Source organism: Apteryx rowi, unplaced genomic scaffold, assembly GCF_003343035.1.
Source record: "Apteryx rowi isolate R43461 unplaced genomic scaffold, aptRow1 scaffold_497, whole genome shotgun sequence".
Taxonomy (NCBI): domain Eukaryota; kingdom Metazoa; phylum Chordata; class Aves; order Apterygiformes; family Apterygidae; genus Apteryx; species Apteryx rowi.
The window spans coordinates 558,312-582,867 of NW_020450757.1; the positions used below are offsets into that span (position 1 = coordinate 558,312).

Here is a 24,556-nt window from a genome sequence, read left to right on the forward strand (position 1 = left end):
TGGCCTGGGGCCGCCGCCTCCTCGTGCCGCTCCGCTCGGTGCGACCCGAGAAGGTTCTAGAAGGCTGCTGCGGCGGGAGCCGAGCGGGGTGGGTGGCGCCTGCTCGCCGCCTAGCAGCAGGTTTGCTCCGGATTTCACAGTAGTAACAATAATAATGCCTCGTGGTCCGTTTCCAGCTTGACTCTTGGGCCATTAAAAAAAAAAAACAAAACTAAAAGTAGTGCAGAATTGACTCATAAATAAGTTAGCCCCATTTTTTATAGCTATTTTTTCCTTGCCTACCTAGACTGTTCCCTTAACTTCATATATATTACATGTAAAGTGAGGTAATTGGTAGAATAAAGGTAGACATTTGAAAAATATTCCCACTATGGTTTTGTCATAAAACACATCTACACTTTACTGGTTAGAAATTCATATGTTCATATATTATTTGCAGAAATAATGAGTAATTCTGTGTCAGGATTTTTTAAAGATGTACTTTCAAATACAGAATAAGGATCTAAATATTATAAATGATACTTCAATGGTAAAATTATATTAAAACCATTTTTTCTGTGACAACCACTAGAAATTTTGAATTCTAGCTTAGTCTACTCCATTCTTTCCTAATTTTTATTTTTTGTGGGACTATTTTTTTAATCATTTTTACACATATCTTTTTCTTTAAACTATGAATTTTGAACTTTGTAACATAACTAAGCACGTTCATGTTCACTAAGGACCCCCTCCATTCTATATTATTAAAGTTTTTACTTTTCAAATCATTTATTTGATGAGTTTTAACTACAGGGTTTTGAAAGATGCTTCTCATAATAGTGTTTCACAAAAATTTGTATTTGCAACAGAAAAAAATGATTTTTTCACACTCAAAGCTTAATTCATGCCTGTTTTCTGTATTCGTTTACAGCATTGTTCACTTTCCTTCTGTTCTGCCCATGTGTTTGCATCCAGTCCATGTACCAAGACTCAGTTCTGCAAGCATATTCATAAATACATGTAAAAATTCCCTTAGTAATTGTCTTGAATATAATAGTAGAATGTATCCTAAACAGTCAAGTCTATAGCTTCTAAACTGTCTTGAGGTTTTTAATTTTTTTTGTTCCTTGGGAATTGGGTGGTGGTTTGCAGGCAAAGCTAATAATAGGAAAGGGTCAGACAAAGGCATTATGAGGTGCAGAAAGATTATTGTTGAAGGAAATGAAACTCTGTCAGTGGACACAGGGGCAGGCTCATCCTTTAATTTGGTGCATTTCAACAGAATTAACAGGTCAGAATCTCCCTCTTTTGCGTCCCCATTTTGCTCCCATTGGTGTCCTAAAATGTTTTCCATACACATGAAAGGAAGTGTGTTTTGACTCCAGCTGAATAGATTGTTTTAGTCTGGGTCTGGAAAGTCTATGAAAAATCAAGTGGCATTTAAAGCATCTGTGCACTTTGTACAGAAATTTCTCAAGAAGTAAGCTAGTTGTAACTCTCTGGTCACAGTCTTGTAATTAGAACAGTGCATGGCTGAGAGTGCAGACTGGAAAAATATTTGGTCGAGTGCATTTCACTAAATTATAGTGTGATTGTTAAATTCAGTTTTTAATGCAGATGCATTTTGAGGGGCTGTTGCTGTCTGCACAGTATCAATTCTCCTGGTTCCCCCCGGACACACAGACTCGTACTTGAATATTTTAGGCATTTAACAAAATGTTTCTTCCTTTGAGGTGCATCAGCTTTAGAACATCTGAATTGGTTGATTTGGAACTTTGTCTACACTCCACAACCTTTCTCAGGACTAGGAGTGTCAATAGCTAGAAAAAAAGAGCAAGTCAATTCACTTAATTTTCAGAAAGACTCTCAAAGTGATATGCAAACCGCTCTTAAGGCTGACCCTGTGGAGTTCCGCAGTCTGCAGAATCCCACAAACTCTGGCAAACTGCACCCTCGGGAGCCAGCATGCCTTAACTGACATCCCATTGAGGCAGCTGTAAGAAGTGAATACGTAAGAAAGAAAGGTAATGAAAACTGACAAGTTGAAAAGAAATTGAGAGTTTAATCTGCAAAGTTGTGCTTCAGGGGGCTTCCATCATGATATTCCTATGGAATAGCAAAAAGAGAAGAAAATAAGAAACTGCAGAGGATAATGAACTTACATATTTTTTTCTGCACCAGACAGTATTTATTAATTTCCTTTTTGCCACTTTAGAGTATCTCTTTGCCTCTCAGAAAAGAAAATGAAGTATACAAAACCTGGCAATCATAATGAAAGTGTGAAATGCTCGCAGATTATTTATAAGCATGCAAGTTATGTGGTTGTTGGAGATTTTCTCCCTTCTGCTCCTGCTTGGTGATGAAGAATGGTATTTTAATAGGCAGATGGTAAAGACAATTACAGTTTGGGGCTCAGCTGGGAGTTACATCAGTTTACTGCAAATTATTAGTTGATAAATGCTTTTGTTTACAAGCAAAGTCTTAAGCAGCTTTGTAATCAGTTTATCAGCTGCAGCCTGAATTTTGACAGCTTGCCTTTGGGTGTACAGTCACTTCTTTCCTGGCCATTTAGAAATCATGCTGACCAGGCAGTCAGTCAGAATGGCAACTTCTATGCACCTGTATGATGCTTAGTAAACTGATATTTCTTATTAAGCCTATTTTGGAAGAAATCATCAAGTACAGAATCCTCTTTAATTGCTAATCCGTGTTAGGGAGTACAGCAGGAGACTTAAATATTCGTTCATTCATAATCTTTTTTTTATTTCAAGTGTGACCTCAAGTAGCTCAGTCTTGCAGCTACCATTACAAGGTCTGGTTTCTGTTATTAAGAGTGTAAGTTATTAAGAGTACAGTTATTAAGAGTTATTTTAGATGAGCTGTAATGTCAGTATAATGCCAATGGTTTACAGTGCTTGTTTACTTTGGACATTCTGTATAGCTTGGACAGTGGAAATGCTTTTGTTTGTCCTGAGTTTTCAGTCTTTTTCACTTCTAGTTTCTACTGCAAAAGGCAAAACTATAAAACTTAGTTTTTTAACACATCTGGAGGAAATTATTTGGTTTCTGGGTTTTCTTTAAGATCTTGAACATAAAGACGGGTACTTACTAAGCAGAAAAGACTGGGGGGGGTAGATGCTTATTGTAGCTCTGATATTTATATTTTCGAACATATTTAACATGCAAATCTACTTCTAATGCCTTTTACTTAGTCATTTGTTTAGTAAGAGAGCCACCAAATTGTCATACAGTCTTGTTTCTGCTGCAGCCAATGTAAAATGTTCTAATAGTTTAAGTGGAAGCAAGTTTTTTTAATGAAATTAAATCAATGAAGTGCTACTTCTTTACTTTCGTGGTTGTTATAGCTGACGTAAACTAGTTCCCAAAATTCAACATGTTAGCTGCAAGTCAACATGTGAGGGAAGAAGGTTCAAGATAATAAGCAATAAAAGCAGTTGTTTTCTCAGGGTTACAGTGCACACAACTGAATATTCCAGGTTCTGTTCACTATGAAAGGTGTTTTTTGTTCCTGTGTCAGCCACAAACTTGAGCATCTTCTGTAGCATGGCCCCTCTATTGAATAAGTAACCAGGTCACATAGCTGATATTTATTCTTCACTTTGCTTTTGCTGTTCTGTAAAATTTTCTCCATTTGTCCTTCTATTTAATGTTATTATTTTCCTTACAGATACAACCTATCAGTCCCTCTCCCTCTATATAATCCTTCCTCCTGCTCAGGTACCTTTGCCATTCACTCTACATTTGCCCAGGGACAAGGAATGAGCCCTATAGTAGCAGGTACAAGACAGCAGAAAATCCATTGATAAGATGTAGCGTACTCTGTTTTTGCTGTAAGAAAGAGGTGCCATTAAAGCATATCTATTGTCTCATTTAATCATCTCTTTTTTTTCATACACTCCAGTCTCACAAAATAACACTGAGAAGACAATCGACAGGCAGGACTGTGTTTGTAAGGCTACGAAAGGTCACCGTACAGCTGCGCTGTTAGGGAAGTAGAGATTGTAGGAATGTGTGTATCCAAAGCCCTACTTCGGAGTAGTTGGTTTCAGCAGTCCGTTTTCTCACTCCCTGAAACCTGGTGCAGCCACAAAAGCTGGGGAAGGAGTGAGGGACACCTGGGAATGTGTCCTAGGAAGTTCTTTGGAGAGTGCCTGTTCACTGATCCTATAAAAAGTAAAAGGGCAGGTGAGTTTGCAATGATGTGAGTGCAACATGGACAACGTCAGCAAGGACTAAGCTGTTTGTCATTTTTTTTTTCTTGAGGATTAATAAATTCTGAAATAACACTCAGTTGAGAACCCAATTCCCATGTAAAAAAGGTGTAGCACTGAATTCAAAACAGAGGAATTTGAGCAGAAAAATAACACACTTAGGAAGGAAGAATTTGCTAAACTTGTGAAAGAACTCTTTCAATTTCCTTGTTTGAGCTTATACTGCTTTAAAGAAATATGACAGGTTTAGCATTTGTGGCAGGCTTTAATTTCAGCCCATGAGCAGCAGACAACTTCTGGTGATGTGGAAGGATATTACAGTTTTCAGTTTCATTCCATAAGTATTGCCATTTGTGCCAAATATTGAATAGTTTTTTGTTGTGGACTGTCGTCCACCAGGAACTGATATCACCTAAGACTTTTCAGAGCCATCTAATAGAAAGATATGTATTCGCTCTGATTAGCCCAGGATTTGAACGAGGGTCCCAGAAAAGATATATAAGCCTCTTAAGTGCATAGAACTTCCAAGGATATGGGTTTAACTGTCTCCCCCTGTGGTAAATAAGCTGTGACAGCTCTATCGGGGGGAAAATGGCAAATAAAATTACCACATAATTTTCCTATGAATATTTTTTGAAGACTAATCTATTTTGCTTCTTTACCTAATAGAATTCTGTGTTGAGTGTTAACACCCAGACATTTAATTGGAGGAAACAAATAGAAATCCTCAAACTAACAAAAAGCAAACATACAATAATGGAAAAAATAAGAGGTCAAATAAGTGAGAGGTCCTTGCTCTTCAGAAATAGCGTATTTCAGTTGTGGTTAAGCTGATCAAGCTCTTTGCAGTATTAATTAGGGAGCTTCTGAAATACTTAGCCTGATGTCAGCAGTGGTCACACTGCAACAGGGGGAAATCTTCCCCCCTTATATTGATACGGATCATTCCAGGTTTGAGAGTATAATCCTGTAGGCCTGCAAGGTTCTTTTAATATTTTTCTTTTTATCTTTACTCTATCAGGTATATAATGCCTGGCAGTTTTTAACTATAAAATCATCAATTTAGATAAAAAAGACTTGAACTATCCACATATGACTAAGCTGAAGTCAGGGTCAAAGTCAGGTTGACTCAGGTGATGGAATAAGAGCTATTTTCTCAAGGAATATTCTTCTTCTTTAGTTCTGGTCAGACATTTTAAACCTCAAAATGCAGGGATTTTAAAGCTTTCCTCTTCAAAGTTGGCCAGTGCCTTTAACTGAGTATTCTTCTGTTGTTTTGAAAAATATTGTGCTTACATTTCCTTTATTTCACAATTTGTTCAGTGAGTTTAAAAATGAAGCAGGCTTTATATTTTATGCTGAACAAAACAATAATAATAAAAGTAGCAACTGAACTGGCTCATCGACTGTATTGTTCTAATTTTACAGAGTATAATAGATTTTACATTTTCTGCAGTCAATACACTGCAGGCTTATAATATGCAATGGTTTAGTTAAAATTAAAAGTTGAATATCTTTTTGCAATCTCCTTTGATCAATAAACAAGGAAAAATGATATAAGATGCTAAGAAATCACCTCATTAATCCTAATTTAGCACTGCAACTATTTTTTTAAGTGTTTTGAGAAGTATGAATTTGCAGGAGTGATTTTTGAGACACTTCACAGAGAGATTTTTGGAACCCTGGAATTAAAATACATGAATGGCAAAAAATGCCCTGCAAAGTATATATTTTGTGTACGCAAATGAAAAATGTTAAGAAGTATTTAGTAACCAGAAAGACTGTTCACAAAATGCTTTTGATTTATTGCTGTATATACTACAGATCCATATCACTTACTCTTACATTGTTTTATTCAAAAACTCGTATGAACCATGAGTTGGCATGTTGTAGAATACTGAAAGGCATTAATCAACCTAAATAAACAAGTACATAGATCTATCTAACAACTATGAAGCAGTTAATAAATTTTTAGCAATTTTATTATAGAAAAAAGGTGTAAAAAAGTAGTGCTTAATTATCTGGACTCCTCTGTGCTGGGCTCTCTTTTGATTGTATTAATGAAGCAGCTGGCCCATTGTTTCTCTTTAATTCCTCTATTGTTTTAAGAATATGTCACAGCTCTTTATTCTTTTATCAGGTGCTGTGCAGGAGGATCCACACAATACCTCATATTCCTACTGTATTTGCCAATGCACAAAGAAACCTCCAAAGCATTTTTCAAAGAAGGGGCACACATAATTTATAAGTTCTGTTCCCTGCACTACTCTACTGTCAAAAATTTCAACAGTATTGAATTTGAATTCATTATAATTTTTATTAAACAATGTGTCTACATATAGATATATGTACTCTGTTAATGTCAAAAAATTAGAGATCTGACCAGTAACTTGTGCTGCACTGAAATGACATTCATTATGCTGAGTAGTCACAACCCCCCTGGGTGAGAAGCAGGAGGAACTCTAATATGAAGATCCCATCCTATTGTGATGTGCAAATTCTCCTTAAATGCTTAACCTGTGCAACAAAGGAGGGAAGACAATAAATTAACTCCAGCCCCCATTACAATTACTAAAAAGCATCATTTTTTACAAATTGGAATATTTCATTGGGAGAGAAAGGTTTAATTCAATTGATGGTGCCTGGAAGTCACTAAGAGTAACACAGTCTGTTGTTTAAATAAATTCTGATAGTCTTTTGACCCTTCTTGCAAAAAGATGTGTATACAGGAAATGGGCTATTATGTTGTTGCAGCAACACAATCAAATCCAGTAATCACAAATTTTACCAAAGTAGTACTTCTGAATTAACTGTCACTGAAAAATTGGTTTTAACAGAAATTACTGTTGATTTTCCTAAACTTCTATGAAAGATGTTCGCTATGTCTGGGTCAAAAAAGGTAGACTCAAATGGTTCAACACAGAAAACTAACCAATATCTTAAGACTGGAAAAATGGGATTGACTTTGAATATATGTTTATATTGTCTTTATTCTTCTTTGTATGTGAAGAAGTACTTCCATAGAACACTTCCTTCCATAGAACAGCTGAACTCAGTGAAAATGTTGCTTTTAGCAACTTGCTTCCTCAAATCAATTTTCCTAAAAGCAGCATTATGAATCAAGAGGCTTCCTGGTTCCACCTATTTTGAAGCAGTTTTCTCCTAATAGAGTTAATAGGGAGGACCATCCTTAAACCTTATTTTTTCAGACTGTGACCTGCAGACCGCAAATGACTACTCCTTAAGTTCTGCAAAAACAAGTGAAAAGAAAAAAGCCCAGTGTCAGAGGGTCCGCTTTTCTGGGGTTTGTGCTCACTGGAAGTGTTGTAGAGTTCTGAGAATCAGAAAGGGTGAAGGTCCACTGCTTTAGTTAAATCTTCAGAGCAAATTGCTATTTTCAAATAGGATAATAAAGGTTGCTTTGTTTTAAAAAATCCCAAAATGTTGGAGGGGAAAATGAAGAGCTGTTTAAAAAAAGCAAATTTCTATTCTATGATGTTAGATGTCTGTCTTACATAAAGTAAAGTTTTGTATTAGCATGCATATCTATCACCACAATACTCCTTATTCTGAATACAGAAGATAGAGTATACTGCATTTAAATATTATTTAATTGGTTCAATTTGCTATATATTTTTTATACTAAGCGTGGTTTTTATCTTGATGAGCCCAGATGTAGTTGCGCTTGTGGTTTACAGCATCCCATTGCTTGCATTTTATTATTTTCACAAAGCAAATGTCTATCAATCACAGAGATAAATTAGAAAAAATTGTGCAAACATGACACATCGCAAAGATTTTTCCAGCATGCTATGTAATTATTAACCTGATTTTTGCCATTGAAAGAAGCCATGAATTACAGATAGCATGGATGAAGTTAAATGCTTTTATATTAGATACATTTTGCTTATACAGTAGTCTATAGGTATGGCCATACAATATAATTGAAGCTTTGTCAGCTCTGTAGCCTAGCAACAGATAATACTGTTAGGTTACTAAATTGCTCCTGGCTGACAAGTAGGGAGTATTTTTGTGTTTATCATGTTTGCTAATGATGGGATCCCTTCCAAAAGGCTTGTCTTAATCTTAATTAGAGTTTATCAGCAGAGGTCTGCATGACATTGTGCAGACACTGATTTCATAAATAATAAAAAGTGCAAGTGAAAAATTTGGCAGGAGAAGAAGATATTTAAGACCACTGATTCTTGTAAGAGCAGCATGAATTTCCAAAATGTAATCAAGTTTGAACTGTGACTCTATTCTTTATTATCAAAACTTGCAGTACACTCCACTGCAGTTTTGACAGCAATTATGAGTATGATTTATAAGCTTCCTGTTAGGAACCAGATCTGTTTGCACAAGAATCTCGATCATAAACATTACAAAGAACAGTAAGTCCACAGTTTTTCAGGGACATCAGGACCTTACTTTTTCCTTTCTGTAGAACTTAAAGTTGTTTTTTTTTAACTTAAAGGCTGTTGGGTTTTTTTTTCAAGCAGCAGAAACGTCTGCAGTAAAAGATGCAGACAAAGAAGAGAATCCTAAAATAACCTTTCCATTTGGCGGAAACTCTGAAGGTATCAGATAGCTGCTTTAGTGCCTGATGTCATTTGATAAAAAACTTACGCCAATGCAATTGGAATGTAATTTTTTGCTCTAGTTTGCAAAATATGATATTCTTCAACTTTCCCAACTTTCTATGATTAAATAAGCATTTCTAATTCCTTGCAATGTGAGCTAGAAAAAGAGTTGAGATAAATACATAAATAGTGTTCATGGACATTTTTATTCTCTTCTTCTGCTTGACGTGTATGTATTAGGTAAATTTATTTGACAGGTTTAACAATTGATATAACAATATATTGCAACCTCAAGAAACTTATTTTTGGTTCCACAGACTCAGAACTAGACTTGTACAGAAAACAGTTTTCTACTGTCATAAAGTCTTGCTATATTTTGAAACCTTCCCTTCTGCACTGGGACAAGAATAATACTTTTCTTACCCCTCCGTATAAAACCAGTAAGACCTTCTGTATTAGAAATGGATAACTACTGTGCTCATTAAGGGTGGAAAGAGGGTCAGGTCATTAGTCTACCACTGTTCTGCCTTCCAACCAAATGGTATAACCACCACCTTATTTCTGAGGCACTGTCACTCTTTTCTATTAGAGCTTGCTTGGATCTTCTTCCTTTCTTTTTTTTTTGATGACTGGGTCTATCTTAGGACTGAAAAGCTTGGCCCGATAAAGCTTTGTCAGAACTGTTTCACTTCTGTAAATTTTTCTGACAAAAGGAGCACTGGTCAAAAAATTTCTAGCCAGTTTAGTCAGAACTTTATCTGATACAGATGACACGCCTTTACATTTATTTACAAAATCCTTATGTCTTGCATATTTTTTAAACAAACATCTTCCTGTCTTCTGCATTGCCACCTGCACTTGGCAAAGACTCTTTTTATACATCCTTATCCTTCCAAAAATCCCTCATTAACGCTGTCCCTTGCTTTGCAAAAAAATGTTGTGGTCCTGAGAAACTACTCTGTATATGTCAGTTGTGTCTTAGCTTGTAGAAATGTCTGTAGGAAGCAAGAACTTTTTCACTTTTTGTAACAAGCAGTAGTATGGAAGCCCTGGTCCCTCACAAATGTGTCTTGACAGTACAATAATTCATATCATAACAGTAACTGGAAGCTTGTATTGCATTTAGAAGCCTCTATCAGGTTCTCTGTACTCCATTTTCCTGACTATGCAGTAGAAGGCTCAAGAATTTTCTTCCACTGTATACCCAATTAGTGTGAAGGCCAGCGTATCTGCATTCACTGCATTAAGGGGAGTACAGTAATTTGGGTCTTTCAAAATAGCAGCTATTGCCTTACCCCATGCCACCAACCATAGAAGGGGTCAAGAAGGGACTGTACTGTGCCCTGTCCCTCTGGGTGAAGATTACTGCAGAGGTAGTGTATTTCATTTCCAGTAGCTGGAAGTGTACATCATTTGGGTGTTCATCTGTGGATCTAACTTAAAGACCATATCATATACTGATGAAAATGTAGACATATATGTCGTGATCCCTCAAATGGCTCATTTTCTGTAGAATATGATGAACGAAAATACAAAAATAACAATGTAATTCTTTGACATAAATTCTGCTGGGCTGAAGGGTTGTATTCAAATGCAGGAGTGAATTAAACTTCTGTAGTTTGGTTTGCTTTAATATGGCAAGCTAGACACTGTTGTGTTTCCAAAGCTGTCGCACATCCCATTCAGCTGGGCCTGCCATAGGTATGACAGCCTCCAGGAGCTGGGAGGGGCAGATGACCGAGGTCACTACCCACTTCAGCTGTCCTAGTTTAATCTGCCGCTGGACACTAGTCAACAACCTAAGGAGCTCTAACACAAAGAGACTGAGTCAGCCTTTTAGCCTGATCCAGACTGATTACAGCTGGAGATCCAGTAATCAACTACACTTTCTTTTCTTCTCCCCAAGGGCACACGTGTCAAGATGTTTGCTGGGATAGAGAAAGTCACAGCTGGTTCTTCTGCAGTGACTCGTTTTTATTTTATTAAGAAATCCAGTGAGTAATACAGTCTAGGAAGAGCTCTTATTCTGTATTAAAATATACTAAAACATGTTGGTTGATTATTACACCTTCCATATATAAATAAAATAGAGGTGTAACTTAATAAAGGAAACAGCACTTCCCCTCAGGAAATAAACTGTGCATGGTGTTTGCAGTGAAAGAGTACCCAGGCTCAGGTTCTCAAAGTGCAGTGCGCATAGATCGCATACTTTTATCTACGAGACTAATTAAATATGCTTTGGGAATTTAGCCTGGTTTTCTCTCAAATAGATTTTATACCAGTTAAGCTCCAGACTGTGGATTTACTCCGCACTTACATCAGACAGTAAGTCAGGCTGTACTCCTAAAATGTTTGAATTTGTGCTCGGTCATTAGGATTCTGGATTTGTAGACATTTATGATACTATCTTCACATTTCATCTTCTTATTCTCTAGAGGAAATTTCTCTGATTTGCACCATTTAATGCTGTAATTTTGGAGAGCAGTAAACCTTAATATATTTTGGTCCCATTTCAGTAAATTGTTTGTAAACTTTGGAGCCACCTTCAACTGTTGTATTACTAAAGGGTGAATACAAACACACTTTTCTGCTTTGAAACTTTTACACCACTTTGAGGTCTGGAAGCTCAGCTTTATTTTTCCACTGAAACACATTGTCACTGATGCTGTTTTGTTTGCTCATCTTTGAAAGCTAATAGACTGGTTTAATTAATTGTCCAAGATTTCTCTAAAACAATGTCCTAATTCTTCCATTTAGCTGTGGCATATCATACACTGTTGTTATCTCCTCTACCAGATTTTTGCAACAAGTTGTTTTAAAACTATAATCTCTTTGAGGGGAAAAAAATGAAGTGCAGTTGAAAAGGCAGTTATGCCGAAAGATAAACACAGCAATATTACTTATCAAAACGAGTACAGTTTTTGCTTGCCTAATGAATACAACATATAGCTTTTTCTATATATACAAAACCTGAGGGGAAAAAAAAGCTTTATAACGTCTAAAGTATGCAACATTATTTCAGGCATAACTGTATTGGATATGTATCTAGGCCTGAGAGTGTAGATAACACAATATAAGTGCTTTGCCTGTCTAAACATGTTAAATAAATGAGCATTCACTATCGCATTCAAATACATTAGTAGATGTACTCGCATAGTTAATTTTCTTTTTAATGCACTACACGTGACATTTGCAGCACAGAGCTATAGTGTATCTTACTGTTTGATGAAAGTTCTTCCCCCCCCCTTTTAAACAAACCTATATTTGAATAAGCCTTTATGAAACAGATCTTTGGCATATCTTCTTTTCAGGAAGTTCAGTCAGTGTAAGCAGAGATAAAGCAGTCATTTTACAAGAATATTACATAAGGTAAGATTTTTTTAGAGAAAGATGGCGGCAAACATAAGGGAAGGGGAAAACACCCTTAAGAGGAAATCTGATTTCTTTCTAGCAGCTGTTTGGTTTTATAGTGCTGTGATTGGGTATTCAAATTAAAGCAAAACTGGAGTTATGAAAGAATATACAGGAAGTTTGGTGAAAAGTAATCATTAATTAAATGCCAAATAAAATAGTTTCACATGTGCCTTAATTCTCATAATGCTGGTCTTTCAGGAGACAAAATGAAAAACTAAAATGAATAGTCTTCCTGCACATAATTAGGAAAAGTATGCCTAAATTGTTAAGCATTGCAAATTCTTCTACTGATAGAAGGAAAACAGTAAAAGTGAGAATTATTTTTCTCTTTTCCCTGAACAAGCCATCAAAAAAGAGCCTAACCTAGCACTGGTGTATTAAGTTATCTGGAATCTGATATTGTCAATTAAATCTTTCTGCTTTTATGTTTTCTGTAGGAGGGCAGCTTTGGTGTACCACTACCAAGGCCATCTCAGAGGGTGAAGAACTGATTGCCTTTGTTGTAGATTTTGACTCAAGGCTGCAAGCTGCTAGTCAGATGACTCTTACAGAAGGGATGTATCCTGCACGCCTGCTGGACTCAATACAGTTGCTCCCTCAACAAGCTGCAATGGCATCTATTTTGCCTACGGCTATTGTGAACAGTAAGTGTTGAATACTATTCTCTGACTTTGTGTTAAAACAGCATTGCTTTAAAACACATATGAAGAAGAAATATGGTAATAGTGAATTCAAGACAACAGAAATCATACAACTTAAAACACACAGCTTAAAGCTTCCATGTGTTCTCCCGTCATCACAGATGAACTGGCAGACATAAAAGGAGGAAGAAGAGAGGTCTGACAGCTGTGAGCTGTAAGAACCTCTCCCAGAATGTCCAACCTGCCATCATGGGGAATTTCTGTGATCAGAGGTGATACCATCAGAGACTGCTGAAAAAGTAGATAAAACAGACCTGTTAGCTCACGAAGTCCAGCCTTTGCTTCTCAAATAAGCTTGTTGCTTACAGTGCAGCTTCTGATAATAATTCATGATAGTCAGTGAAAATAAAGAACACATTTCATCAGCGGCTGTTCCAAAATGCAGTAGAGATCATTCCTTATAACAGCCCTGATATATTATAGTATCTCAGCTCAGTGTGGCTACACAAGAATGTGTTTAAGTCCTCTGGACATCAATAGACCCTATCATGGACAAAATATAGCATGTAATTATCTGCTGTCCTGCAAGAGGAGGGACATTAGCAGATGATAAGTGAGTTCCTGAACTGGGATCATTCAGCCTGAATGTTCTGTTTATTAAGTTTCATTTTATTAAATTTTCCCAATTACTGTCTTTTTTTTTAACCTTTTTACAGCCCTAGTTCCTCATCCTGCTCACTCAGTACCTTTCAAATATACGTTAGGTGTTATCATGTGCCTCCTCAGTCATCACTTAGACCTGTTGCACATATTTAGCTCTTTCGGTATTTTCTTTGTGAGTCTGTTCATTTAGAGCCCTTATTGCAGTACTTCCCTATGCTTCCTGTGGGTTGTAAGTATTGTAATTATATACAGTGAACTACTGAACACAGTATTTTACCTGAGTCAAGCAGGCGCATAATCTGCCACTTGGCTCCCATCGAATAACACTGTCTTGAACAGTGACACCATCTTCAAGCTCTTCAGCCAAGACTAGTTAAAATATCTGTGGTAACACCTGTAATTCAGTCTTTTTTTTTGTCATTGATAATTTTCTGTGTAAACAATTATGATAGCTATATATTTATTTTAACCTTTTTTAAAAGAAATACCTTAAAATGTCCAAATCATCCAAATCACTCACTTTCAGAGAGTTAGTTGTCAGCAATTTCAAGCACTTCAGCTAGGCACATCCTTTTTTATTCTGGCTGTGGGGCTGTTGTGAGAGCTGACATACGTGTCAATAGAACCAAAAATTAGAACTGTACAGGACTTTTCCAAAAGAAAATGCCAGAAGCCCTTTAAGGAATAGTGGACCATCAAGTTACCGCAGTTGAGGCAGAGCAGTGTTCATAGCCAACAGCCGCAAGGGAGCCACTAGGGAACAAGTTCTCTAGGCTAAATGGGCAAAAACTTACTCACAGCTTGTTTCAACTGAAGACACATTTTTGTGCAAATCCACACAAGGCCAACTCTGTGTTTTGGCTACGCAGGCAGATTTCTACAGCATCAGATTTCCAGAAGCACCTTTGCTGCCCAGCCTGCCTTTTGCAGAGCCCTGRAAAGCCACACCGATCATTGCTACTTCTGCTACTAAAAGAAGTTTATGATATATTGGCTCTTCCTACACAGGTTTAGCAGCAGCTCGTGGTAACCTCAGTACCTTAACTCCCAGAGGTTGCCAAAGCAGCAAGTCTCACTAGCCAGAACTTTCCATCCTAGTTCTGGCTCTGTGTCTGACAAGACTAAGCCATTTCCAGTTTTCATTCTTGAGCTGGCCAAATTCAGTTTTTTCTGTAAAGTCTCAAGCCAAATGTGAGTCCAGTAATATGCTGAATGCACCTCTAGATTTGTAGTGAGACATCTTAGCCACTCCCTTACTAGATCTCTGAAAAAATACTCAGTTTCTGGCAAATTAAATTTTGTAGGGTTTTTTAAATCTTTCTTACTTTTCCTGCTAAGAATAACAAAATTCAGTATATCATTTTTGGTTCATTTAGCCTGAACTTGAATATTTCATTTTCTGAATTGATCCATTGAAACATTTTGAAACCATCCATTGAAACAAATTGAAACATTTTGCTTTGAAATAATTAAATTATTAATTTAAAGTGGCTTTATCTACGTTTCATTGGCTTAGCTGAGTAATAGTTTCAGATTTGGTTCCAATACATTATTCTCCCAGAAAATTCCATCTTCCTACAGTGCAGAGCTACTCAAATGCATTTCCTCTGCATGGCATGTAATAGGAGTCCCATATTCACTGTGCATAACTGGAGCTACAGTCTGTCCAGGCAATATAGCCCATAGGAAATAAACATGGCTGGAAGTCAAGTTCATTAAGATAATAGGAAAGTTCAATTCTGTGATGGAATGTAGTCGAATGAATTCAAATGGGACATGCTTGCCCATGTTTCAAAATTTCCTCTTACTGACTTTTGGACTTTCCCTTCTAATGAAACCTCAACAGTTCAACTTTTTCAAACCATTTGAAGCCAAGAACAAATGCTGAAATGTCAGCTTTTGCATGAGATGGACATTCCAAATGCTGCCAGCTTTATCAGTGATAATTTTAATAGTGGTATATCCTGGAATAACTGCTGCATTAAATGTTTGTGTCTTTTAAGTTCACTCACAATTATTCAGTGGCGAAGAGAAAAAATGGTAGTGGTGAAAAAATCTTATGCAAATTAATGAACAGAAAAATAGACAAGCATTAGCAATGCAATTAGAACAGCAAACTAAGCAATGTAAATTTTGGCTGCATTTGCAGATATTTAATGAGTAAAAGACTTGTCCCTTTCAGTGGGTTGGATTCTTCAACTTTGTTCACCCATAGGAACTGCAACAGAACAGTTGTGCTATACACATCAATATTTGAAATTGAGCATAAATAGTTATGAATAATAATGAATTACATCATCAGGTACACATGCCTTAATAGATAAATGCCAAGACTTTCAAGTGTTAAGGAAACTAGGAATTTTTAGAGCAGTCAGCCTTTTGTCAAGACTAACTTAATCCAAATCGCCAGTTCTATTTGAAAATACTGGTATGAATCTGAGGCTTAAATTTTCTACAGTCAGCTTTTGGCCTTCTGAGGTCAATGGGAGATTTGATGTTGACCAAGATGGCTATATTTGGATGTTGACTGCAATGGCGTATACTGTTACCCTGAGGCCAACTGGCACAGTCTGGCCATACTCATACTTTTATCCTCTCTTAGTCTCAAAAGCAGGAGAGACACACCCAAACTAGTTGTAGGAAATGATCCCTGGCCTATGGTAACTCTTGAACTCTTGTATCCAGGAATGGGGAAAGTGTTAATTGATTTAAGCCACAAATGTGCGAGGGACCATCCTAGTGCTTTAACAGTACAAACAGCCAAGTTTCAGTGCTCCAGTCTGGACCCTGTCACTGTTTAATTTACTGGTATAGACACACCCAAAAGGCCCAGGATTTCTTCCCTGTTCTTGCTGATAGGATAACATGTTCAGCCCTCAGAAGGATCAAATAGCTTTTTATCCTCCTGAGACAGATATACAAAATATACTGTGTAGTCATCCTTCTGACAGGGTATTAACAACCAAGTATCTGCTTTGTGAAAATATAAGTATTCAATATTACTCTTCACATGGGTAAAGGACGTAGCCTTCAGTACATGATCAAATTATCTACTCCCTCTGCTTCTGGGAAGCACTCTGTACAACCTCTCCATTGTCTTCCCCTCAGGATTCTGACATTTTGGGATAAAAGACAATGAAAAATTGCATTATTCTTAGCAAATATCCCTTCTGTGTAGTGAAAAGTGGAACAGTAACAATTTATCAACAATAACAGGACAAAGTATGTCAGAAGTTTTAACTGCTGGCATTAATAACAACAGGAACCCAGGGAATAAGCATTTTTGTTAGTATAATATTAATTTCAACAATATAAGATCTAAAGGAGACATAAAGTTAATCTAGTCTGACCTCCTGTATATCAGTGCAACGGGATTTTATGGTGATAACTGATAAACTTGTGCTTAAACTCGAAAGATTATTTTCAGAATGATAGGCAATTAGCACTCAAAAATTCCAAGGCCCAATACCAAAAAGAAGTATGCACACATTAAAAAAAAAGCATGATTGAACTATGTCACCTATTGAACAGTGATGTATTGGAAATATAGCTATTTAAATAATTAAATGTAAATAATTTATTTAAATGTAAATTAATTATTTAAATTTAGTGCTGCATATTCATCACAATGAGTCTTATTTCATTTTTAAATAATTGTGTGCCACAGACTTCCACCTTTTTTTTTTATATCAACTGACTATTTTTTAAATTCTCTTTTAAAAGAAACTACTGTCTCCTACCTTCGGTCGCTTTCTTGCAAGTGACATTTTAATAAACCTGTGGCTCAGTTTTCAATATTTTATTAAATAAGCATGTCTTTAATGGGGAAATGAAGGGAATTAATCCCGCTGTGTTAATTGGTTGGCACTGAATGCACTGTGGCTAACCTGCACCTGGTTATATTTGCTTGTAGAGGACATATTCCCCTGCAAATCCTGTGGCATTTGGTATCGAAGTGAGAGGAATTTGCAAGCCCATCTCATGTACTACTGCAGTGGGAGGCAAAGAGAGGGGCCTCAGCTGTCAGAGGAGAATGAAGATAGTGCTCAGCAGATATCCAGTGTCTGCCCCTTTCCGCAGTGCACCAAAAGTTTTTCTAATGCAAGAGCTCTGGAAATGCACCTAAATTCTCACAGTGGTAAGTGCCATATATCCTCTGTATCACCTTCTAGATTTAACTATTCTAAGAATTAATCACTGTAAACATTTAGTGGATCAATGTCTCTCCAAATATATGCAAGCACTGCGTGTATATACTACTAAGATGCCACCAGTTTCTGACGTATATTCCATGCCATGCACCTCTCTCATGTAAGCAGTGACACTTCTCTGATCTACTTATCTTTATTTGAATGCTCTCTTCTCTCTCTCTCTCTCTCTTAAAGCATGTATTCACACATACAGTCAGCATTTCTTTACTGGCGAAGGTATGTTCAGAAATCCAGACATTAGATTACTGCTTGGTCTCTCAATTGCGTCAGGATTTCACCCACCAAACATTAGTCTCCTAGGCCACCGTCTTTACCTACACTCTTTGACGCTCAGTGGAGAGAGACACACTGTCAAAGACCAAGTCCTCCCAACAGGATCTCAGGGTCCTAGAATAGGCTTCTAATTTTAAGGCAGGACACTTTCAGGAGTAGGATTAGGAACTCTTGTGTACTTTTTCCAAGCTACTTGTTCCATAACTTTTAAATGTTCCTTTCCTTCTTTATAAAATGGGGATAGTATTTCCCTTGTCCATGTTTAAAAAAAATAATAATAATACTGGATTTATGGAAAGAGGTATTAAAAAATTCCTGTGATTAAAAATCTGGGATTTAGCAGGTATTTTATCTCGCTCCCTGAAGATCCTGTGAGTGTGCTATTTAAATTTGTTTTGAATTAGGTCAGAACTCACAGGTAATGAGTTTGCAGAACATTCTGCATTGGAGTTTCTGTTAGCACACAAAATCTGCAAATAAGAAAGACTGCCATACCAGGTATGGGTATGTTGGCTGTCTAGTGTGCAGAACTGTGTTTGGAAAGAGCAAGGGCCTTCCAGGAGGAGTTCCTGCTTCTCCTGTTAAATAGGTGGTGTCTAAAGATCACAATGCATGCTTTATTCACAGAAAGCCTGTTCAGCTGCAGTGTGAAAACGGAACACTCCTGGGGAAAAGGGAGTCTGTTCTGTGGATGTGGTGAAGTGAAAAATGTCCCTCTGATATTTAGGCAGCAATTACAAATCTAAATGGCATAATGCTGCCTTCCCCCCCCCCCCAAACTGTGGAGGTGTCACAACATTTCTTCTTCTGTTGCTTTTCTAATTATAATTTCTTTATTTGAAAAGAAAAGAAAGTACAGAGACTGCATTATAGAGGACGTCAAAAGACATGTTTGAGTACAGAAAAGTTAGTAAACTTTCCATACCACCTCAACTCTGGCACAGTGTAGAAGCAGCATTTGTATCTAACCTGAAAGTGAAAGAGTAAGAGACATTCCCTGCCCCTAAATGCCTAAATATCTTTAGGCATTGCTAATCAGCGCATTTATCTCATAGAAGTCACAGTCTGAGATAGTGTGTTTTGGCTTTTTATTCAGTGCATGGGAGGAGTTGAGTACCTCCCAGAATAGGAGTAGAAGAGGGAGTGTGCTGAGTGAGGAACTTCCTTGCATAAACAACATTGACAACAAGTAGCCATTCCTTTAGGGGTCAGACCTTTTTGTGCTTCCAGGTCTTAACTCTGAATATCAGACTATAGCCATTTTCTCTCTCTTGCCTTGCAAATATTTAGATGTTTGGTGAGCAGTGGAACAGCTTCAACAAGAGCAAGTGAATACAGCCCAAAATGTCTTACGGCCTGGTAATTAAAATCCGGTACTTCTGGAAGATAAGATCCTCATTTCCCCCCAAGCAGAGGGAGATAGATTGTGAAATCCTAGCCATTGTGTGAAAGAAGGGTTGCTTCAGCCCTTTGCAGTTAGTAAGATACAGTTGGTGCAGAGAAAGTTTGCAGCCATGAACTGTGAGTGATCATACCTTCTTGCAATCTAGAGTTAAAAATCTGTGTTCCTTGAGACACATAGATCTCAGACCTGTGCTGAATTTAAAGTAAGAATTTTATGAATTTATTAAATCAAAGACTAAAACTCAGGTCTTCCCCTCCTTTTTAGTCATAAACCAGTCAGTTGAATCATACTTGTGCTTTTTCACATCTGATCGATCTTTAATTCTTCTAGACAGATTAGAACACCTTCTTCAATAGGATTGAAAACTTCCTCCTACAAATACCCTGTAACCTAGTGCTGTGTTTGCTTCAGCTTCTGTTACAGTTCCAGCTGGAAGCTGTATCAGACCTACATTACTGGAGCAAGGAATCTAGATGCATTTAGTTGGCAAGTCTGTACAGACACTCCACCATGACTATATCACATAATGAAGAAGTATATGAAACACCATCTTGTGGCAGTGGAGAAGCCAAAGCCTCTAATTGCCCTCCTGGTGAAAAAGTGCCTGACAGGGAAAAAGTGCATATTAAAAAAGTGCCTGACAGGGAAAAAGTGCTTATTAAAGTGTTATATATCTCTTCTGCTCAGTTATGGCTTCTGAGGCCCAGAGTAGTTCAAATTCCAAATGTATCTCACAAATGGGAGATTGACAGACACTAGGAGTGACGTGAGGACCTTCATGCCTGACAGAAAGATAGAATGACTTTCCACAGATTGAGCCACAATATTCTTACAGCTTTATATTGTTCCACTACCACAAACCTGGTCCGAGTGACCAAGGGGTATGTGTGTAGGTGTGTGGGTAGACACAACAAATACCCATGTTTGATTTAGATTTAAAATATCATCATTACTGATTATTTCTCAGTTTTTATCATCTAACAAATAATCAGAATCAGTGTTGCCACAAGAGACAACTTATCTCTTTTTAAGCATTTTCAGCTTCAAAATACCGTGAAACATGTTTTTTGCTTGAGCAATGATTGTAAGGTGTTTTGGAATGTACTGTTCTAGATAGGGAGAGCTGTTATGATTCCATAAGGAAAAGGTGTTGCATTACAGCAGTAGCTGCCTACAGCCATTATATGTGGAAGAAAAAATGCTAGTGAAGCTGTGTCTTATTCCTCCTGCTCCCTTCACAATGAACTCAACTCATCAGTCATCCCTGATGAGAACAGTTCTGTATCCTGTTCCCAGACTACAGTCTTCAGTCTCTCCCCTCCCAGTCAATTCATGCAAGCAAAGAGCTGAGCATCCATAATGAAAATCATTGGAAAACTGCTCCTCTCTGTCTGTGGCTTGCAGCCACCCTCAAAGTTCTAGGACTGTACCTCCAAGAAGCCACATAATAACCTTGAGCCCCTTGACCTTGATGTGCTCTCTCTGCATTCCAAATATCCAGTGATTGTGTATGGGGAACCTTATGTCCCCCATAGCTAAAACTGCAATTTCTAGGACTTTTTCATTTAGAATAAGTCCAGTCTATTTTTATCATTCTTTTGTTCTTCCTTTCCCTTCATCTGTGTTTAATACATACAGAAACTAAGGCATTCCAAAGCAGAATGGAAGTCTGGGAATCTCCTCTAGCAGTGCAGGAAAATGAGATTCTGAACCAGTCCAAGTATTTCTAGAGTGACTAGTATGTATGCAAGATTCTCATCAGAAGAAAATTAGTAATTCTTGCTGGTTTTGTGCTTTCTGTACAAATGATTTTTCTGTATACTTCATGAAGGGAAAAATGGTCACTTTAACTTGCATTTTACTTTTTCACTTATTTATCTTTTCTATAGGAGTGAAAATGGAAGAATTTCTCCCGCCTGGTGCTAGTTTGAAATGCACAGTTTGTACTTACACTGCAGACTCAGTGATTAACTTTCATCAGCACCTGTTCTCACATCTTACTCAAGCTGCCTTTAGATGCAATCACTGCCACTTTGGCTTCCAAACTCAGAGGGAGCTAGTGCAGCACCAAGAGTTACATGTCTCTGGCAACAAGATTCAGAGAGAAAGTGACATTGAACACTCTCCAAGTGGAAACGAAGAAGGTTTACAGCCAGCAGCGGACATGTTGAGCAGAAATGATATTCCCCAGAGCCAAAAGACCATGCAGACTAAAGATGCAAGTTCTGATACAGAGCTTGATAAATGTGAAAAAAAGACTCCACTTTTCCTTCCAAACCAGAGGCCAGAAACACAGCCTGCAACAAATAAGCAAAGTTTTTCATACACTAAAATAAAATCTGAACCATCCAGTCCAAGACTTGCCTCATCACCAGTTCAGCCCAATATTGGCCCTTCTTTCCCAATGGGACCTTTTCTTTCCCAGTTTGCTTTTCCCCAGGACATCACTGTGGTTCCTCAGGCTTCAGAGATACTAGCCAAAATGTCTGAACTGGTCCATCGAAGACTGAGGCATGGAAGTAGCAATTATCCTCCTGTAATTTACAGTCCTTTGATGCCAAAAGGGGCTACGTGTTTTGAGTGTAACATAACATTCAATAATTTAGACAACTACTTGGTACACAAAAAGCATTACTGCAGCAGCCGATGGCAGCAGATGGCGAAGTCACCAGATTTTTCCAGTGTTCCAGAAAAAATGCCAGAAGCTGTAAGTCCCAGTAATGGTCAAAGCTCTATAAACATCCTGAATACAACTCCTCACACATCTGATGCTGAGAATCAGCTTCTGCAGACATCCTGCATAAACTCTTCCAATGTTTTAGATTTGATTGGGCCAAACAAAAGTCATGATAAAGACTTTACAGCGCAAGCTAAGAAGTTGTCAAGTGCAAGCAATGGTGATGAGAAGATAAATGGAAAACCTGATGTGAAGAATCCCAACACTCCTTTAGTAGAAGGGGAAAGTGATCCCAATAAGACCACATGTGAAGCTTGTAATATTACTTTCAGCAGACATGAAACGTACATGGTCCACAAGCAGTATTATTGTGCCACTCGCCATGATCCCCCACTGAAGAGGTCTGCTTCCAACAAAGTGCCTGCCATGCAGAGAACGATGCGTACCCGGAAGCGAAGGAAGATGTATGAGATGTGCCTGCCAGAGCAAGAGCAAAGGCCACCACTAGTTCAACAGCGATTTCTAGAAGTTGCTAATCTTGGCAATCCTTGTACTTCTACTCAAGAGTCTACAGAAGGTCTTGGAGAATGTTACCATCCACGATGTGATATATTTCCAGGAATAGTCTCGAAGCATCTGGAAACATCACTGTCTATTAACAAGTGTGTTCCAGTTTCAAAGTGTGATACTCCACACTCTACTGTTTCTTGCTTGGAGATGGATGTGCCAATAGATCTCAGTAAAAAATGTTTACCCCAGTCAGAGAGGACATCCACTTCTCCTAAAAGGCTGCTGGACTACCATGAGTGCACAGTATGCAAGATCAGTTTTAACAAGGTAGAGAACTACCTAGCTCATAAGCAGAATTTTTGCCCTGTCACTKCCCATCAGCGTAATGACCTGGGACAGCTCGAAAGCAAGGTGTTTCAAAACCCGGAAAGTGAAAGAAACAGCCCAGATGTCAGTTATGAAAGAAGCATAATCAAGTGTGAGAAAAACGGAAACTCAAAACAGTCCTCTTCTAATGGAAACTTATTTTCAACACACTTAGCAACACTTCAAGGACTAAAAGTCTTTAGTGAAGCGGCCCAGCTTATTGCTACAAAAGAAGAAAACAAACATTTGTTTCTTCCACAATGCCTTTACCCTGGAGCAATAAAGAAAGCTAAAGGAGCAGATCAGCTTTCTCCATATTATGGAATAAAGCCAAGTGATTACATTTCTGGTTCTCTTGTCATTCATAATACTGATTTAGATCAAAGCACAAATACAGAAAGTGAATCTCCTAAAGGCCAGACTCCTTCAAATGGATGTGCTGTGCAGAAGAAAGAGTCTCTTCCATTATTGCCAAAAAACCGAGGCATGGTAATAGTTAATGGGGGACTAAAACAGGAGGAAAGACCTGCAGCAAACCCACAACAAGAGAACATTTCCCAGAATCCTCCGCATGAAGATGGGCACAAGTCTCCTTCCTGGATCTCTGAGAATCCTTTAACTGCAAACGAAAATGTCTCTCCAGCAATTCCTACAGCAGAGGAACAGTTGTCTAGTATAGCAAAAGGAGTGAATGGTTCTACCCAGGCCCCAACCAGTGGAAAATATTGCCGACTGTGTGACATCCAGTTCAACAATCTTTCAAACTTTATAACTCATAAGAAGTTTTATTGCTCATCACATGCAGCAGAACATGTCAAATGAAACAATCGGTCACCTTTGGTACCTGTGTTTAGCATATTGTTCCATACAGTCTAAAGAAAGCTGTTTGAATTACATCTGGACAATCGGGAGATAATTCACTATTGCTGAGTTGAAGACTTAAAGGTGTAATTTCATTACAGTCCATTAGTAAAGTGTATTATTGGTGCCATTTTCAAAAATATTAATTTATTTTACCAGCAGTATTCATAGCTGTAGTTATGTTATTTTTTATTTAAAAACTTTATATTAAAGTCATTTGTAATGTTATTGTATAGTTATTGTGTAGCACATATGGTTTGCACTGTATAGTAGATTTTAAAGAAAATAGTCACAAACAATACAGAAAAGCATTTTAGAAATAGCTTCAAAAGCACTTGTGTATCCTGATTTTTTTTCTTATATGCTGTTGCAGATATATGTATATGCTAAAATATAAGTTGCAAAAAAGTTTCAACTATRCTGTAAAGTTCGCCTTAAAATTTCAATTTTTTGAACAATTGGGCTCAGTTTGCACTTTATATTTTAGCAGATACAGTACCTTAGTCATTAGGCTTTGCATTTGTATGTAGCAGTATGTTTCTGTCCACTTTCTTAATCTGAAACGTACGTTAAATGAAGATGGCAATTTTTTTCTTGTATAGTACTTGTATTTTCTTTCGCTGATGCATCTCTGTCTCAATTTTTAAACCTTTGCTGTTAAATGCAATACTTTATAAAGAATGAACAAAATTACTGGAAGCAGTATTGTAAGTAATGAGGTCATATCAATCAGTTTTATCTTTT

General features: G+C 37.4%; 1 protein-coding gene across 1 annotated transcript in view; it reads left to right on the plus strand.

Annotated features, from left to right (window-relative positions):
* Window positions 1-23,773, plus strand: part of ZFPM2 (zinc finger protein, FOG family member 2) — a 314,563-nt gene extending 290,790 nt beyond the window's left edge. Inside the window, exons 6-8 of the mRNA XM_026079249.1 lie at window positions 12,643-12,849; window positions 17,423-17,647; window positions 21,288-23,773. Coding sequence (XP_025935034.1) covers window positions 12,643-12,849; window positions 17,423-17,647; window positions 21,288-23,773 — 2,918 coding nt within the window. The remainder of the gene's footprint in view (window positions 1-12,642; window positions 12,850-17,422; window positions 17,648-21,287) is intronic.
* The last annotated feature ends 783 nt before the right edge of the window (window positions 23,774-24,556 follow it).